Below are 18,294 nucleotides of genomic sequence, written 5' to 3'. Positions count from 1 at the left end.
TTCCATTTGTAACGGGGTCCTTCCTATCTAGCTAAACCTATTTATTGATCATGATGTATATTTGGTTAGGCTGTTTGATTTTTGTATTTGCAGTCTCTGTAATTTTCTATGCCTTAATTTCAGTTCTTACCAATCTTATATTCTCTCTTCGACTCCCTTTCAGAACTTAAAAACTTGACAAACTTGGAACTGCTGGATCTGAGTCGTAACGGATATAACGGTTCCATGCAAGGTAGCATCTTCGTCAGTTTGTTCTACAGAGTAGAACTTTAACTGATTTAACTCCGTATACATAATTCAGTTGCTTTTGTGTCTTATGGCAGAGTTTACTCACCTGAAAAAACTAAAAGCTCTGGATCTAAGTGGCAGTGATTTTTCTAGTTCAATTGAATTGCAAGGCAAGCTACTGTTTTGTTAACTTTTAAACTCTTAAGAATAGAGATCAATATAGAACCATTTTTCAAGGTACCGTATTTTGGCTGTTACTTTATTTCAGAACTGAAGCATTTAACTAACTTGGAAGTCCTGGGTCTTGCTTCGAACTATTTGGGCGATCTGTGTCCAATAGAAGGTGACATGTTTATGTTTTACCTCCAAGATTATATGTCAACAACATAACATTTTACTTATGAGAATTAGTTCATGAATCTCGAGAATAGAACAACTACTCTTGTTATTCTCATCATCTTGTTGTTTCCCCAACTATGCTTTTTGCAGTTTTTTGTGAAATGAAGAACCTGCAGGAGCTCGATCTCAGTGGAAATTATTTCGGAGGTCAGCTTCCTCTGTGTTTAGGTAACCTGAACAAGCTACGGGTTCTTGATCTCTCATTAAACGAATTAAGTGGGAATATACCATCTAGTTTCAGTAGCCTCCAGTCCCTCGAATATCTATCATTGTCAGATAATAACTTCGAAAGCTTCTTCTCACTCAATCCACTCGCCAACCTCACAAAGCTCAAGGTGTTCAGACTTTCATCAACGTCTGATATGATACAAGTAGAGACAGAGAGCACCTGGCTGCCTAAATTTCAACTGACAGTTGCTGCACTACCGTTTTGCATCTTGGAAAAAATCCCTAATTTTCTCATCTACCAGAAAAATTTGCGTATGGTTGATCTATCCAGCAATAGATTATCCGGAGACATTCCTACATGGCTGTTGGAGAATAATCCAGAGCTTAAAGTCTTACAGTTGAAGAATAATTCATTCACTATCTTTCAGATTCCTACAATAGTGCATAAGTTGCAGGTCTTGGATTTATCAGCAAATGATATCACCGGAGTGCTCCCTGATAATATTGGCCATGTCCTTCCGAGGCTGTTACACATGAATGGCTCTGATAATGGGTTTCAAGGGAATCTTCCATTGTCCATGGGTGAGATGAAGAACATTTCATTCCTGGACTTGTCTTATAATAATTTATCTGGAGAGCTACCTAGAAGCTTATTCACAGGTTGTTTTTCACTAACAATTTTGCAGCTCTCTCACAACAGATTTAGTGGCCAAATTCTTCCGATACAAACCAGCCTAACTTTGTTGATCGTTTTGAGGATGAATAACAACTTATTCACAGGGGAGATCGGAGTTGGTTTGCTTACCTTGGTTAATTTGTCAATATTTGACGCATCAAACAATCGTCTCACAGGTGCTATCCCAAGTTCGATGCCGGACTCATCTCATTTAATTTTGTTATTGCTATCAAACAATCTATTGGAAGGTACGCTGCCACCTTCTCTGCTGGCCATTCATCATCTTAACTTTCTGGACCTCTCTGGAAACCTATTATCTGGAGACTTGCCGTCGTCAGATGTTAATTCTATGTACGGGTTAAAGTTGTTCCTACATAACAACAGCTTCAGGGGACCACTTCCGGGCACTTTGCTGGAAAAAACTAAGATACTTGATCTGCGGAATAATAAACTGTCTGGAAGTATCCCACAGTTCGTCAGTACCATGAACATGAGGATTTTTTTGTTGAGGGGGAACAATTTAACAGGATCTATTCCAAAGAAGCTGTGTGATATGACCAGCATCAGACTTTTAGATCTTTCGAACAACAAGCTCAATGGCGTCATGCCTTCATGCCTTTATAATTTATCAACTAAACTGGGAGAAGAGGAACCAATGAGTGGCTTCTCTGTGGGAATTGATTTTGGAGATAGCCTTGAGATGGAATTTTACAAATCCACATTTTTGGTAGATAACTTCATGCTATACTATGATTCTATATCTCTGAATGTCGAAATCGAATTTGCAGCAAAGCAAAGATATGACTCTTACAGCGGAGGAACACTTGATTATATGTATGGGTTGGATCTGTCAAGCAATGAATTAAGTGGTGCTATCCCTGCAGAGCTTGGAGATCTCTCGAAACTAAGATCCCTGAATCTATCTCGCAATTTCTTGTCGAGTCGTATACCGGGTAGTTTCTCCAAACTGAAGGACATTGAGAGCCTTGATCTTTCTTATAACAGGTTACATGGAAGAATTCCGCACCAACTAACCAACCTCTCTTCCCTTGCTGTCTTCAACGTCTCTTACAACAATTTATCAGGCATCATTCCTCAAGGAGGACAATTCAACACCTTCAACGAGAACAGCTACTTAGGAAATCCTCTTCTCTGTGGATCACCGACCGATAGAAGTTGTGAAGCTAAGAAGAACACAAAGGAAGTAGATAATGGAGGAGAAGAAAGAGAAGATGATGAAGCTACTATTGACATGTTGGTCTTTTATTGGACTACTGGTTCAACTTATGTGATTGCGTTGATAGGCATTCTTGTACTTATGTGCTTCGATTGTCCTTGGCGTCGAACATGGCTTCACGCTGTCGATGCTTTCATCACCTCTACAAAAAGTATGTTTTCTTGAAATCATGTCAGCTTAGTTCTTGATATATTCCTTATTCAAGCAAAAAGCTTAAAATACATTGTGTTTCTGTTACATGTGCTTTGGATTTTTGCCAGACATGGCTATCTGAATATATGTATGGACTGAATTTCCTTATGTATATAATGACGTACAATAGCAATAAAAAAGAGTTCTATTTGCTTTCTCTAATTTTTCTCTAACCAAAAAAGAAGCTTAGTCCTTAGTAAAATGGTGATTGAATTATCCATATTCTCTAATTGTTCTTCACATCCGTTTTCTTCTTCTTTCCCGCAATACATCCTCGACCCATAATCGAAATTTTTCTATTCTGGCGATCAAATAATGGACTTTGTAATTCTGTCGCGGGCGTGGAGACGAAGAGTATGTTAAAAACTTTGGGTCAAGACGACGACGCTTCAATTTTTGGCTTTTTAAAGGCTTGTGATGTAACCACCAACCCAAGAGAGCCACATCATCAAACTCCATTGACCGTTAAGAATTTTCCTCAAGTTTAGTGGTTGTTCATCAGAATTCAAAGGTTATAAATTCATTCACTGTATAATTTCGTGGTGTTAAGCCTAGCAGAAAAGTCTCAAGTCTTTTCTAGCAATTCTTAATTTCCATAACTTTTTTTTTTTTTGGTAAATAATTTCCATAAGTAATTGTTATGGTTACTGGTTACTACAAATCAAGACCTTCATTAACTTGATTTGACTTATTAGGTGGTATATGGGACTTTACACCTCACATATATAGTGACTGTTTTCTACGAAGACCTTGACTCGTTTTATATCATACCAGTCAAAGTAAACGATAGTGATCACTCTGTTTAGGCATGCCACATGACTTTAAAGTGTTTTCAGTTTTCATCAACAGAGATTTCCATTTGTTATAAAATTTAGATCTCATTTCTTGTTGAATTTTTATAACCTTGGAAGTATTTGCATTGAACATCTAAATCCCAACCTTGCTTTGTCGAGTTTATTTCATTTGCTTATTATCTTATCTGCAATGGAGGGGAAGCTTATCGTGGGACAACACTTGATATGGGTGATGTTATTGTTGTTGGGACAACTACATGGATACAAAAGCTGTATTCATAAAGAAAGGAATGCTTTGTTGGAGCTCAAGAAATACCCCATCCCAATTAATGGATCCCACTCTGTTCTCACTACTTGGGTTAACGACACAACGAGCGATTGCTGTCATTGGGAAGGTGTCACGTGCAATCATACAAGCGGACGGGTTATCGGGCTTTCCATTGATCGGATGTTCATCGAAGAGAGTTCTCTCCTAAATCTTTCTTTGTTGCATCCCTTTGAAGATATTCGAAGTCTGGATTTATCCGAATCCATGTTCAATGGCTTGTTTGATGATGTGGAAGGTATACCAGAGTTTCTTTAGTGGTTAGTTATAGCTTCTTCTTTTCTTTTCTTTTTTTTCCTGCGTTAGGGCTCTGCTTCTGTAAATGATTTGGATGGAACGATCTTAGTTTATTGTCTCTAGTTCATGAAAGTTAATTATTTGCTTCTACAGTAACTTGCTGATGTTTTGTCGTCAGTTTTTTTGTCCTAAGTTGCATGTTGTAATCACATTACGTGGTCCTTAAGTCCTTCACTTACCCTTTCCACGTGCATTGAGTAACATCTGTCATCATTATATGCTTAGCATGATTTTATCTTGCAGGTTATAAAAGCCTAAGAAGATTAAGAAACCTGGAGATTCTGGATCTCTCTTCAAATGCATTCAATAACAGCATTTTCCCCTTTCTTAATGCTGCTACATCACTTAAAACTCTGTTTCTTCGGAGTAACCACATGGATGGCCTTTTTCATGTTAAAGGTGCGTTTTAACATATGTATCTAGCATGTCCTATTAGTTGATGATGTATCTTTTGCTGAATTGTTTCAACTCTTCTTATATATGTCATAAGTTCATTTTGCATCATTCTTTTATTCGTTGACCTCCGTTTCAGAAGTCAAAGATTTGAGAAACTTGAGACTCTTGGACCTAAGTGATAACAGATTTAACGGCTTTATACCAGTACGAGGTATGTCCATAAGTACTTGCCTTTCTTTTCTAGGTTGCAAAATTTGGTTTGATTTAATAGACTCGCACGTACAATCATTAGGCTCATTTAATGATGCTTTTTTTTGTGTGGCTTCGTGGCAGACTTACCAGCCTTAAGGAAGCTGAAAGCTCTGGATCTACATGGTAACTGGTTGACCGGAACTATGGGATTGCAAGGTAACAAATTATTTATTTTTGCATTGAGTCTAGTGATTAATTCACGTTTAGTTATGTAAGTTTTGTATTGATTACCTTAGGGATTTGCGAATTGAAAAATATGGAAGAGCTCAATCTCAGTAATAATTATCTAGAAGGCCAGCTTCCTTTATGTATAACTAGATTGACTGGACTTCGAGTTCTTGATCTCTCATCAAACATATTGACCGGGAAACTACCATCTGCTCTCGGTAGCCTAAAATCCCTTGAGTACTTGTCGCTGGTTGATAATGACTTTGATGGCTTCTTTTCTCTTGGTTGGCTCGCCAACCTCTCAGAGCTTACGGTGCTCAAACTTTCTTCAAAATCCAACTCTCTTCATGTAGAGTCAGATAAATCTTGGAAGCCAAAATCTCAGATGATTGCTCTTGTACTAAGATCTTGCAACTTAGAGAAGGTTCCTCATTTTCTCCTACACCAGAAGGATTTGCGTCTAGTTGATCTTGTAGACAATAAAATTACTGAACATTTTCCTTCTTGGTTGTTGGAGAACAATACGAAACTTGAAAGGTTGTATCTACAGAATAATTCCTTTACAACCTTTCAATTACCAAAATCTTCTCATGATCTCCGTTTCCTGGATGTGTCATTCAATCAGTTCAATCATCTCGTTCCAGATAACATTGGGTGGATACTTTCTCATTTACAGTTTATGAATCTAGGGTATAATGGTTTTCAAGGAAATATACCATCTTCCCTAGGTAACATGAAGAGTATTGAACATCTTGATCTATCTCACAACAGTTTTCACGGGAAGCTACCAAGAAGTCTATTAAATGGTTGTTATTCTTTGTCAACCTTGAAGCTATCACATAACAAACTAAGTGGTCGGATTTTCCCAGGATCAACAAACTCCACTTATCTATCTGTGTTGTATTTGGATAACAATCAGTTTACAGGAGAGATTGGAAAAGGTTTGCGGACCTTGAAAAATTTGCAACTGCTTGACATTTCATACAACAATCTCACAGGGGTTATACCAAGTTGGTTTGACGAACTTCCATACATAGGCGCACTGTTGTTTTCAAACAACTTGTTGGAAGGTGAAATACCTATTTCGTTGTTCAATATATCCAACCTTCAACTATTGGACCTCTCTGCAAACAGTTTATCTGGGCACTTACCTCCACAAGTCTATTCTACTACACATCATGTAGTGTTACTCATGCAAGACAATAATTTATCAGGGGTTATTCCAGAAACATTGCTAGGAAATGTCACCGTACTTGATCTGACAAATAACAAGTTGTCTGGAAATATTCCCGAGTTTGTCAACACGGAAACAATAAATTTTCTTCTTCTTCGAGGGAATAATTTGACAGGTCGTATACCTCGCCAGTTGTGTGCCGGCATTCAGCTTCTGGATCTTGCTAACAACAGACTAAATGGATCCATACCTTCATGTCTTAGCAATGTATCATTTGGTGTGGAAGAAGAGTATCTTGGTACTGGCTTTCATTCTATTGATGCCTTGCCTTTTTCTTATCCGAAATTGGACTACACAGAAAATATCGGTATTTATGTCAAATATCTGCTTATGCTAGACCAGGTATTTAGCAACTATGAGGGAGGCAGGCAGCCAACAATTGAATTTGCAACAAAACACAGATATGATACCTATATGGGAGACATTCTTGGATTATTGTTTGGAATTGATCTTTCAGAAAATGAGTTAAGCAGTGATATCCCAGTAGAGCTTGGAGATTTTCTGAAACTACATGCTCTCAATCTATCTCACAACAACTTATCAGGAGTGATACCAGAAAGCTTTTCAGGTCTTAAGAATGTGGAAAGCCTTGATCTTTCTTTCAACAGATTACAAGGCCTAATCCCACCACAACTAACAGATTTGAGCAGCCTTGCTGTCTTCAATGTCTCATTCAACAACTTATCAGGAGTCATTCCAGACGGAAGACAGTTTAATACCTTTGATACGCAAAGCTACTTAGGTAATCCTTTTCTTTGTGGCCAAGCAAACAGAATAAGTTGTAATGGTAATACTTTTCAAGAACCAGATAGTGGAGTGGAAGCTGCTGATGAATCCACCACAATCGACATGGAATCATTCTACTGGAGTTCTGTTGCAGCCTATGTGACAATACTTCTTGGGTTACTCGCATCACTCTCATTTGATTCTCCTTGGAGCAGAGTTTGGTTCTACAACGTTGATGTTTTCGTCCACAAGGCTAGGAATTTGTTGTGGTAAACTACTGCAGGCGCTAGATCCTTCTTATGTGTTTGTTTCATAGTCATGTCCATCTGTTGTCGTTCTTATGAAACCTCATACTTTGTCTCACAAACTACAGCATGCATTACGTTTGGTTCCCCTGTACTCTGTCTTTTCATAAGTGTAATGTCTTAATCATATCTTAGAGCTTGTTTGCTGGTTGGTTCAATACCTAATCTACTGTAATACAAAAAGTTGCATGAAACAAACTATCTCAAAGTAGAGAAGAGCTCACAAGCGCCCAATAATGAAACTAAATATAGAGAATTTTCCATAAGTTCTCTTTATTGTCTATAGATAATCTTCATCCAATACCGATTCACAGTTTTTTCCACACAGCAAGTTGACTTAAGCAAACAATAGTGTAAAACGCTTATAAGCATGGAGGTATTTGGACATATTTATATTAAACTCACAATTCAATTGAGGTAAGCTTATCTTGGGAAGCCAGCTTATCATGGCTCAATCCAGTCAGATTAGATTCATGAATACAAAAGATTGGTTGGACAACAAGACATACCTGGTGGAAAGAAAATTTCACTTGAAACAAAGAGAGAGACATTAATAGTCAAGAAAAAAATAACAAATGATTTTTATTTATAAAAACGTCGTCGCTTTAACAGTATCACCTAAAAAAAGCTTAAATGGCGGCACTCGTGTATTCGTATAATGATGATAATCCGATTTCGTCACTTTTAGCAGCTTCCTCTCCGCATCCGCATGTATTGGATTCTTCATCTCACCCCGCTCTTTCTTTTCCTGATCGTCGAAGCTCAACGAATCAGTAGTCTTCGTCTCCAATAAATGTTGCTATTAAAAACGATGCCGTTTTGAGAATCAACCTCTATTTTTTTTAGGCGTAACCAATCCGAGAGAGCCACATCATCAACTCCGTGACCCCTGCGCAAGGTCTAGTCGTAATAAGGTTAGCAGAACTAACTCAGAACTTACAAGTTTTCACTAAACTATAATTTCTTGGTACTGTTAGTATAAAATTCTCTGGGATATTTTAATTTCCTTTTTTTTGGTAATAATTTTTCTATTAGTTTTCTAAAACATCAAATTTCATATGGATTGTGAGTTATTGGTATACACAATTAAGAAACTAGAGAGTTAGGAGGATAGCGAAAGACAGTATCGTTTGTCAAAAAAGATAAAAACGTAAAAGTGATTGTCATAGTTGAAAAATCTTACTCTTATTTTGTTTTTTGTGCTTTATTTCTAAAACGTTTTCCCACTTCACTTCCACTATTTGTTTAAACTAGTCACAAGTCACAACCATGATATATACAGCTTGGTCAACGAAATAAACAATGGTAACCAAACATCTTTAATCTTTTGTATGAGTTTCTTTCATTTGGTTTTTATTTCTAAAAAAAAATCTTATTTTACAAATGAAAGGGAAGCTTATCTTGGGAATACACTTGATGATATGGGTCATGTTACTGTTGACGCAGCTACATGGATACAAAAGCTGTATTGAGAATGAAAGGAAAGCTTTGTTGGAGCTCAAGACATACCTGGTCTCAATTAGTGAAGAAGATGGATCTGAATATGTTCTCCCTACTTGGACTAATGACACAAAGAGCGATTGTTGTCGGTGGGAGGACATTAAGTGCAATCGTACAAGCGGACGGGTGATCAGTATCTCCTTTGGTGGGCTGTACCTCAAAGAAAGTCCTCTCCTAAACCTTTCTTTGTTGCATCAGTTTGAAGAGGTCCGAATTCTGAACTTAACTGGGTACGGATTCAGTGGCTTGTTTGATGATGTGGAAGGTATTACTAGTCTTTCCCTAGTGGATCAGTTTTAACATTTTGCTTTGCATTACCACTTTGATACTACAAAGCTTAGATATTTCTCTGTTTCTGCATTATCTCCGTTAAATAGTACTCCTTCCGTTTTAAAATATAGGATGTTTTAGCTAAATCACGCAGATTAAGAAGTCTTTACTTTTAACAAGTTAAACCAATAAGAAACAATACTGCATAATATAAAATACTAAATTAATCTAAAAGTTGCATAGAAACTTGAAAACATCATATATTATGAAACAAAAAACTTCTCTAAAACATCTTATATTTTGAAACGGAGGGAATATAAGAAATAAGTTATGTAATCACTCTATGCTGATCAATATTCTCGTTTACAGGTTATAACAGCCTAAGGAGATTAAAAAAACTTGAGATTCTGGATTTCACGTTAAATGAATTCAACAGCAGTATCTTTCCTTTTCTTAATGCAGCTGCATCGCTTACAACTCTTTTTCTACGAAATAACGTAATGGAAGGACCTTTACTTGGTAAAAGTATGTGTTTTGCCATGTTGTAACTACCAATGCCTGAAATTAACTACTAGATGTATCTTAAGTTATTTATAGTTTTTATCGTTCTTATATTTTCCCGGATTTCCTTTCAGAACTTCAAAATTTGACAAACTTGGAACTGTTGGACCTAAGTAGTAACAAGTTTAATGGCTCCATATTAGTACAAGGTAGTTCAAAACCATTTTTATATTTAGTTTGTGTCCATAGATGATTGTCATTCTTGAGGTGTTTACCTTTGTATGGCTTTTTCTTGTGGCAGAGTTACCTGTCCTGACGAAGCTGAAAGTTCTAGACCTAAGTGGTAATGATTTATCTGGCTTAATGGATTTGCAAGGCAAGTTTTCTCAATTGTTTCACTTTCTGATAGAGAATTGTGGTGAAATCATTTAAAATTTTGCATTTGATCATTGTAGGGATTTGTGAATCAAAGAACATGGAAGAGCTCGATCTCAGTAAAAACAAACTTGTAGGTCAGTTTCCTTTATGTTTGACTAGCTTGACTAGACTTAGAGTTCTGGATCTCTCATCAAACCAATTGACTGGGATGCTACCATCTGATCTTGGTAGACTTGAATCCCTTGAGTACTTATCTTTGTCTAATAACAACTTTGAAGGCCTCTTCTCATTTGGTTCGCTCACCAACCTCTCAGAGCTTAAGGTTTTTAAATTTTATTCAAAATCCAACTTACTTCAAGTGGCGTTTGAAAGTTCTTATAAACCAAAATTTCAGTTGAGTGTTATTGTACTACGATCTTGCAACTTGGACAAGGTTCCTCATTTCCTCCTACACCAGACAGATTTGCGTCAAGTTGATCTCTCCGAAAATAAAATAGCTGGCAAGTTTCCTTCATGGTTGTTGGAGAACAATAAGAAACTTGAGGTTTTGCTTCTATAGAATAATTCTCTTACGATATTTCACCTACCGAAATCTTCTCATAATCTGCTTTTCCTGAATGTGTCAGTTAATGAATTCAGTCATCTGCTTCCAGAAAATATCGGGTGGATACTTCCTAGTTTATGGTATATGAATCAAGCTACTAATGGTTTTCAAGGAAATCTGCCATCTTCTCTTGGTAACATGGAAGAGATCGAATATCTTGATCTATCTCACAACAGCTTCCATGGGAAGGTACCAAGAAGTGTTGCAAGGGGTTGTTATTCCATGACAGCCTTGAAGTTGTCACATAACAAACTAAGTGGAGAGATTTTTCCAGAAACAGTACACTTTACTGATATAACGACCTTGTTTATGGATAATAATCAGTTTACAAGAAAGATTGGGCGAGGTTTGCGGAGCTTGGAATACTTGAGTATGCTTGACATATCAAACAACAATCTCACGGGTGTTATGCCAAGTTGGTTTGATGAACTTCCATCCTTATCTGCACTAATGTTATCAAACAACTTGTTGGAAGGTGAAATACCAGTTTCTTTGTTCAATATGTCTAGTCTTTGGATAATGGACCTTTCTGCAAACAGTTTAGTCGGGGACATACCTCCACATGTCAGTTCTAGAACTCTGATGGTGTTACTTCTGCAAGATAATTATTTATCAGGGGTTATTCCAGACACGTTGATAGGAAATGTCAGTATTCTTGATCTGAGAAATAACAGGTTGTCTGGGAATATTCCGGAGTTTATCAGCACTCAGATCATCAGTATTCTGCTTCTACGGGGGAATAATTTAATAGGCCGCATTCCTTACCAGGTGTGTGGCCTCAGAAGCATCCACCTTCTGGATCTTGCTAACAACAAATTGAATGGATCCATACCTTCATGTTTTGGTAACATATCATTTGGTTTGGGGAAAGAGGATACATTCTATGGTTATGATACTGGCGTTACTTCTACTTCCAAAGAAGATGACTGGATATATTTCAGATCTCTGCTTGTACTAGATCCGTTTAGTATGGAATACAACGATGACACACAGACGAAAATTGAATTTGCAACAAAACACAGATATGATGCCTACATGGGTGGAAATCTCAAATTATTGTGTGGAATGGATTTCTCAAGAAATATGCTAAGAGGTGAGATCCCGGTTGAGCTTGGAGGTCTTTTGGAACTACGAGCTCTCAATCTTTCTCACAACAACTTATCAGGGGTCATACCAGAAAGCTTTTCAGGTCTTAAGAATTTAGAAAGCCTTGATCTTTCCTTCAACAAACTACATGGCCAGATCCCACAACAACTAGCAGAACTGAGTAGCCTCGCTGTGTTCAAGGTCTCGTATAATAACTTATCAGGAGTCATTCCACATGAAAGACAGTTTAACACCTTCGATACACAAAGCTACTTAGGTAATCATCTTCTCTGTGGACAACCAACCAACAAAAGCTGTGATAGTGATAACATTCAAGAACCAGATAATGAAGTGGAAGCTGATGAATGTTTTATCGACATGATGTCTTTCTGTTGGAGTGTTGCTGCAGCCTATGTGACAATACTGCTTGGGGTACTCGCATCTCTCTCGTTTGATTCTCCTTGGAGAAGAACTTGGTTCTACATCGTTGATGCTTTCATCCACAAGGTTAGGAATTTGTTGTGGTAAAACACTGCAGGTGTTGGATGTTTCTTTATGTGCTAGTTTCATTGTTGTCCCCATCTGTTGTTGTACTTCTCAAATGATCCTGCTTTGTGTCACAAAACTAGGAAAATGACTTATGTTTGGTTCATGGTACTGTCTTTGTCTTTAAATAAAATGTAATGCCACAAACATATTTCTACTCAAACACAAGAAGTTGCATGAAGTCATCTTAAAATAGAAAAAGAGTGTACACTGACTGAAAAATAGAATATAGATACAGAGACTTCCCGTTAGACTCTATCTTTTTTTAAGAATCTCAGAGATGTATCTATGATCGGTTGTAGGATCTGTTTTTTCACAGTGATCTTGGCCATCATGGCTAGAATTTAATCGTCTGAGCTTTTGAAGGAAGTGTTCAACATTCTGAAGCTTTTTACGGTTTATCTCTGGATAAAAGCTTGATGTGGCTAAGCTGGATACCACTGGCCGTCACAATGTTCATCGCCATAGGCATGGGAAATTTACTTGTCACATGATCAGTTCTGAGTCAAAAATGTAAGAAAAACTGAACTGAACATTAAATCCTTGTATTGAAATTCTTTTTTGTAAAAGATAAACTTTCCCAAAGTAAACAAGCTACAGACAGATGTAAGAGTTTGAACTCTTGGTCATAGAATCTTAAAGTGACTTTGATCTTATAGTTCTTATCTATGCCCATATTCTCAGAGGTTGATGACCATGACGATTGAGGACATTCAGATAGAATCCGTTTGTTACTAGTTCAGTGTCTCTGTATATGGAGGCTTCAAGAACAGAAATAGGACTTGGATCGGATGTTCCAAAGCAACTAGTGACATGTTAGCTGACGATCCATCTTCACTAAACCTTGGACTGGATTTCTGAAAACACAAAACAAATCTTCGAGCCTTGAGAAGAACGGAAACAGATATGGAATCAAACATTATATTAATAACATGACGACTTATGTGTGATTCCTCTGTAAAGTCCGTTTTTGAATAACTGTAATGTCTCAAACATAAATTGGAGCCTTGTAGGCTTAACGAGCCTGATCATGCAAGCCAAAGTTTAAGATAGTCATCAGTCATCACCCACGCTACGCATGTCTCATGGGTACAAGAGTTTCCATTAACTGAGTCTTGGACTCTATACATTTTGTACATTTTCTCGGTGGTATTTGGTATTTTGTATATTTTGTAGGAAAACTGGAATTGAACTCTCATAAACTTAGAGAGGTATGTGCACAGTATAAACTCACAGTCCCACATTGACTTTGAATTTCTTACTTTTGCTTTTTGTATCATATTTGAAAGAAAATCGGCCAATTTTTTATATTCACACTATGTGAACGATGTGCAAATAAAAATCATGCGTGTACTAAAAAAAAATCATCTGATTCATACAGGGATCATGATTTTTGGATATTTCCATGCATGTTGCTGAATGCTGACCAAAAAGATTCTTCTCGTATAATTTTTCCATCTTCTCTTCAAAGGATGAAAATGACCCTCGAGTACTTGTCTGCCGACAAGGCCATATGGTTGTGTAATGATAAGCAACGTATCACATGAGAACAAAGATTCAATATTATCTTGGGCCCTTTGCAATAAAATTTATGTGGACTCAATCTTCTGTGTACTGTATATATGTTTATACAAGTATTCCTTTTTCCAACCAAAACATGGATAGTGTTTTACCATTTGGATCCTAAATTATCAAGTATTTTTGTTAAGTTGTTGTGGATCATGGATTCTAATATCTTTGCACTTACTGAGAACCAGGCTTGCTCAATCATGGCACATATAATTGGGTTTCACCATGGATATAGGCGCTGCTGAAAACGACACACACTTGGACACACGCTAAACGACTCTTATTATCATACGCGAGTCAAAGTAAAGACAATGATCACTCGCGCAGCGTGAGTAATGCTACTACACATGTTACATGCATGCATATATGAGTTTAGGTGTTTTTCATTGATTGCATATATTTTCAACTTTTTAAACATGTACACAACTATTTATTGTTAAAAAATGGTGTTTTAAACGGAAATTTGAAATTCCTATATATAACGTACGTGGAGGTACTTGTATAGAACTCACAGTCCCACATTGCATTTGAGTTTTCTTTCACTGGCTTTCTAATTTTTTTTTTTTTTTAATCACATTTGCAATGGAAGGGAAGGTGTTGTTGGGCCAATACTTGATATGGTTGATGCTAGTGTTGGGGCAGCTACACGGATGCAAAAGCTGTAATGAGAAAGATAGGACGGCATTAATGGATATCAAGAAATACATAGTCTCGGTTTCTGAAGAAGAGTTGTCGGACTTTGTTCTCACTACTTGGACTAATGACAAAGAGGACGATTGCTGTTTTTGGGAAGGCTTAGAATGCAATAGTACAAGTGGACGGGTGACTAAACTTTTCATCGATTTCTCGTATTGCAAACCGAGTTCTCTCCTAAACCTTTCTCTGCTGCATCCCTTTGAACTAGAAGTTCGAAGCCTGCTGTTATCTGACTCAGGGTTCGGACTCAGTGGCTTCTTTGATGATGTGGAAGGTACATCCTTTTTTTTTTTCTTCTTCTCTCTCTTTTTTTAACCTCTTGTGGTCTCTATTTAGAAGCATATTTCCCTGCATCGATAAGTTTGAATTCTAGATGAGCTTGATTTTTGAATGCTGATAACGTTTAAAATGATGGTACTTACTTAGACTTTTTCCATGCATTAAAAAGTTACATAGCTCGGTATTAATTAACTAACTCGCTGATGTCTATGCCATGTAGAGCACAAAATTACATAAAACTGTCACTCATGTTTCATAATCTTCATTTGCATATAGAGAAGAGTAAAATCATAATTAAACGGTTGAACCTATTGAATGATTACAGTACTTTGTTAACAAGATTTTTATTTTGCAGGTTATAAAAGTCTAAAGAGATTAAGAAACCTGGAGATTCTGGATCTTTCTTTTTTTTAATTTCAACAACAGCATATTCCCCTTTCTTAATGCCGCCACATCACTCACAACTCTGTTTCTTAAGTCCAACAATATGAGTGGTTCTTTTCCTGTTAAAGGTATGTTTCTTCGTTTTTAAAAAAAACTAGCATGAATTGATTTACAATGCATCTTTTTATTTAGTTTATAATTAGTGTTAATATATAGGTCTTATATTCAGATTAAATCATCATTCTTAATATTTGTTGGTGTCCCTCCCAGAACTTAGAGATTTGATAAATTTGGAACTGTTGGACCTGAGTGGAAACAGATTTAATGGCTCCATACCAGTACAAGGTAGCTGTCCACAGATGCCTTTATTTTTTCTATTCATTTTTAGTCGTTTTAACAATACAAGACTGCTGAATTAGTCTGGACTATCCCTGAAATCATATTTTCAAGGTCCTGACCTTTTTTTTTTTTGGGTTTTTTTTTCATGTGGCAGAGTTACATGCCCGGATGAGCAAGCTGAAAGCTCTGGATCTAAGCGGCAATGAATTTTCTGGTTCAATGGAACTGCAAGGCAAGTTTTCTCAAAATATTTCACTGCTTTGTTGGAGACTTGTAGTCAAAGTTCACGTTTAAATAAGTGACAATTTTTTTTTTTGCTTTTGATTTATATGTATTGTAGGAATTTGCAAACTGAAGAATATACAAGAGCTCGATCTCAGTCAAAACAAACTTGTAGGTCAGTTCCCCTCATGTTTAACTAGCTTGACTGGACTTCGAGTTCTTGATCTCTCATCAAACCAATTAACTGGGAAGGTACCATCTCTTGTCGGTAACCTCAAATCCCTGGAGTACTTATCATTGTTTGATAACAACTTCGAAGGGTTATTCTCACTTGGTTGGCTCGCCAACCTCTCAAAGCTTAAGGTGTTGAAACTTGGCTCAAAATCTAACACATTTCAACTAGTGTCGGAAAGTTACTTGAAACCAAAGTTTCAGTTGAGAGTTATTGCACTAACTTCTTGTAACTTGGAGAAGGTTCCTCCTTTTCTCCTACACCAAAAGGATTTGCGTCATCTTGATCTCTCTGACAACATTATTTCTGGGAAATTTCCTTCTTGGGTGTTGGCTAACAATACAAAACTCGTGGATTTGCTTCTACAGAATAATTCTCTTTCGGCTACCGATATCTGCTCATAACCTACTTTCTCTGAATTTGTCAGTTAATAAATTCAGCCATCTCTTTCCTGAGAACTTTGGGTGGATACTTCCTCATTTACAGTATATGAATCTAGCAGTGAATGGTTTTCAAGGAAATCTGCCATCTTCTCTAGGTAACATGAAAAATATCGAGTATCTGGATATATCTCACAACAGTTTCTACGGGAAGCTACCGAGAAGTTTTGTCCAAGGTTGTTATTCCTTACAGTACTTGAAGTTGTCACATAACAAACTAAGTGGAGAGATTTTTCCGGAATCAGCAAACTTTAGTGATATATGGATGTTGTCTATGGATAACAATATGTTCACAGGTAAAATTGGAGAACGTTTGCGGAGCTTGACGTCATTGTATATGCTTGACATTTCGAACAACAATCTCACAGGTGTTATTCCAAGTTGGATTGGCGAGCTTTCACGCTTATCTGCACTAATAATTTCAAACAACTCGTTGGAAGGTGAAATACCTGTTTCGTTGTTCAGAATATCTGAACTAGAGCTACTGGACCTCTCTGCAAACAGTTTATCTGGGGGCATACCTCCACACGTCAATTCCTCAGATGGGCACGGGCTAGTGTTACTCCTGCAAGACAATAATTTTTCAGGGGTTATTCCAGACACATTGCTAGCAAATGTCAAAATACTTGATCTTAGAAATAACAGATTGTCTGGAAATATTCCAGAGTTTGTCAACACCCAAAACATCAGTATTCTGCTTCTACGTGGGAATTATTTAACTGGCCGCATCCCCCCTCAGTTGTGTGGCCTAAGCAACCTTTAAATTTTGGATCTTGCCAATAACAGACTAAGTGGATCCATACCTTCTTGCCTTAGCAATACATCCTTTGGTTTGGGGAAAGAGGATACATCATACGACTATGACTCCGATCTGTCTTCCTCGTCTGTTGATTCCTTACATGTTGATTTTTATTATGTGTCGCTGCTCATGTTTGAACGGTTTGGTACGAACTACAAAGAAGGCTCCCAAACTAAAATTGAGTTTGCAACAAAGTATCGATATGACGCCTACATGGGTGGAAATCTCAAATTATTGTTTGGACTTGATCTCTCAGTAAATGAGCTGAGTGGTGAGATCCCATTTGAGCTTGGAGGTCTTATGGAGCTACAATCTCTCAATCTTTCTCACAACAACTTGTCAGGAGTGATACCTAATACCTTTTCAGGTCTCAAGAATGTGGAAAGCCTTGATCTCTCCTTCAACAGATTACATGGCCGGATCCCACCACAACTTACAGATTTGAGCAACCTCGCCGTGTTCAAGGTTTCATACAACAACTTGTCAGGAGCCATTCCACATGAAAGACAGTTTAACACCTTCGATACACAAAGCTACGTAGGTAATCCTCTTCTCTGTGGTCAACCAACCAACACAAGCTGCAACAATGATAACTTACAAGAACCAGATAATGAAGTGGAAGCTGATGAATCTTTAATCGACATGGTGTCTTTCTATTGGAGTTTTGCTGCAGCCTATGTGACAATACTTCTTGGGATACTCGCTTCACTCTCTTTTGATTCTCCTTGGAGCCGAGCTTGGTTCTACATCGTATATGTTTTCATCCACAAGGCTAAGAACTTGTTCTGCTAAAACACTGTAGGTGCCTACCTAATGCATCTAGTGTGCTAGTTTCATTCTCGTCCCCATCTGTTGTTGTTCTTCTCCATACCTTTGTTTCGAAAACCAGAACATTACTTATGTTTTAGTTCCTCTGTACTGTTGTTTGTCTTTTAATAAATGTAATGCCTCAAGCTTGTTTGGTGGTTGTTTCAATAAGTAATCTACTGAAATACAAAAAGTTGCATAAAATAATCTCAAAATGAGAGTACAGAGACCCCAAAAGAAAAGAA

The 18,294-nt window shown here is 37.2% G+C and overlaps 2 protein-coding genes and 2 pseudogenes across 4 annotated transcripts; all 4 read left to right on the top strand.

Moving 5' to 3' along the window:
- The first annotated feature begins 717 nt into the window (after window positions 1–717).
- On the top strand, window positions 718–3,026 carry RLP14 (receptor like protein 14). Its single transcript, XM_087460088.1, has one exon. It carries the CDS (start codon window positions 729–731, stop codon window positions 2,871–2,873), a length of 2,145 nt encoding a protein of 714 aa, XP_087316214.1. The 5' UTR covers window positions 718–728; the 3' UTR covers window positions 2,874–3,026.
- Window positions 3,027–3,676: 650 nt separating this feature from the next.
- Window positions 3,677–7,595, top strand: LOC104702132 (receptor-like protein 15). The gene is made up of 5 exons (XM_010417959.2): window positions 3,677–4,257; window positions 4,560–4,715; window positions 4,849–4,923; window positions 5,046–5,120; window positions 5,201–7,595. Exons 1-5 carry the CDS (start codon window positions 3,885–3,887, stop codon window positions 7,363–7,365), a joined length of 2,844 nt encoding a protein of 947 aa, XP_010416261.1. The 5' UTR covers window positions 3,677–3,884; the 3' UTR covers window positions 7,366–7,595.
- A 1,139-nt stretch (window positions 7,596–8,734) lies between these two features.
- On the top strand, window positions 8,735–12,467 carry LOC104704869 (receptor-like protein 15; annotated as a pseudogene). Its single transcript, XR_015562351.1, has 5 exons — window positions 8,735–9,162; window positions 9,537–9,692; window positions 9,803–9,877; window positions 9,970–10,044; window positions 10,124–12,467. The product of XR_015562351.1 is annotated as a receptor-like protein 15 (transcript).
- Window positions 12,468–14,307: 1,840 nt separating this feature from the next.
- On the top strand, window positions 14,308–18,253 carry LOC104704868 (receptor-like protein 15; annotated as a pseudogene). Its single transcript, XR_015562353.1, has 5 exons — window positions 14,308–14,821; window positions 15,182–15,338; window positions 15,481–15,555; window positions 15,704–15,781; window positions 15,890–18,253. The product of XR_015562353.1 is annotated as a receptor-like protein 15 (transcript).
- Window positions 18,254–18,294: the final 41 nt, after the last annotated feature.

This window comes from Camelina sativa, chromosome 7 (genome assembly GCF_030686135.1).
Source record: "Camelina sativa cultivar CO46 ecotype springtype chromosome 7, ASM3068613v1".
Lineage (NCBI taxonomy): Eukaryota > Viridiplantae > Streptophyta > Magnoliopsida > Brassicales > Brassicaceae > Camelina > Camelina sativa.
The sequence above is the reverse complement of the archived record's forward strand: the minus strand, read 5'-3'. Positions and strand labels throughout refer to the sequence as shown.

Excerpts from the sequence above, each read along its gene's own strand:
- RLP14 (XM_087460088.1), top strand. The coding sequence starts at position 729 with ATGAAGAACCTGCAGGAGCTCGATCTCAGTGGAAATTATTTCGGAGGT.
- LOC104702132 (XM_010417959.2), top strand. The coding sequence starts at position 3,885 with ATGGAGGGGAAGCTTATCGTGGGACAACACTTGATATGGGTGATGTTA. Across the intron at positions 4,716-4,848 it reads TGGCCTTTTTCATGTTAAAG|AAGTCAAAGATTTGAGAAAC; the intron begins GTGCGTTTTAAC and ends CCTCCGTTTCAG. Across the intron at positions 4,924-5,045 it reads CGGCTTTATACCAGTACGAG|ACTTACCAGCCTTAAGGAAG; the intron begins GTATGTCCATAA and ends GCTTCGTGGCAG.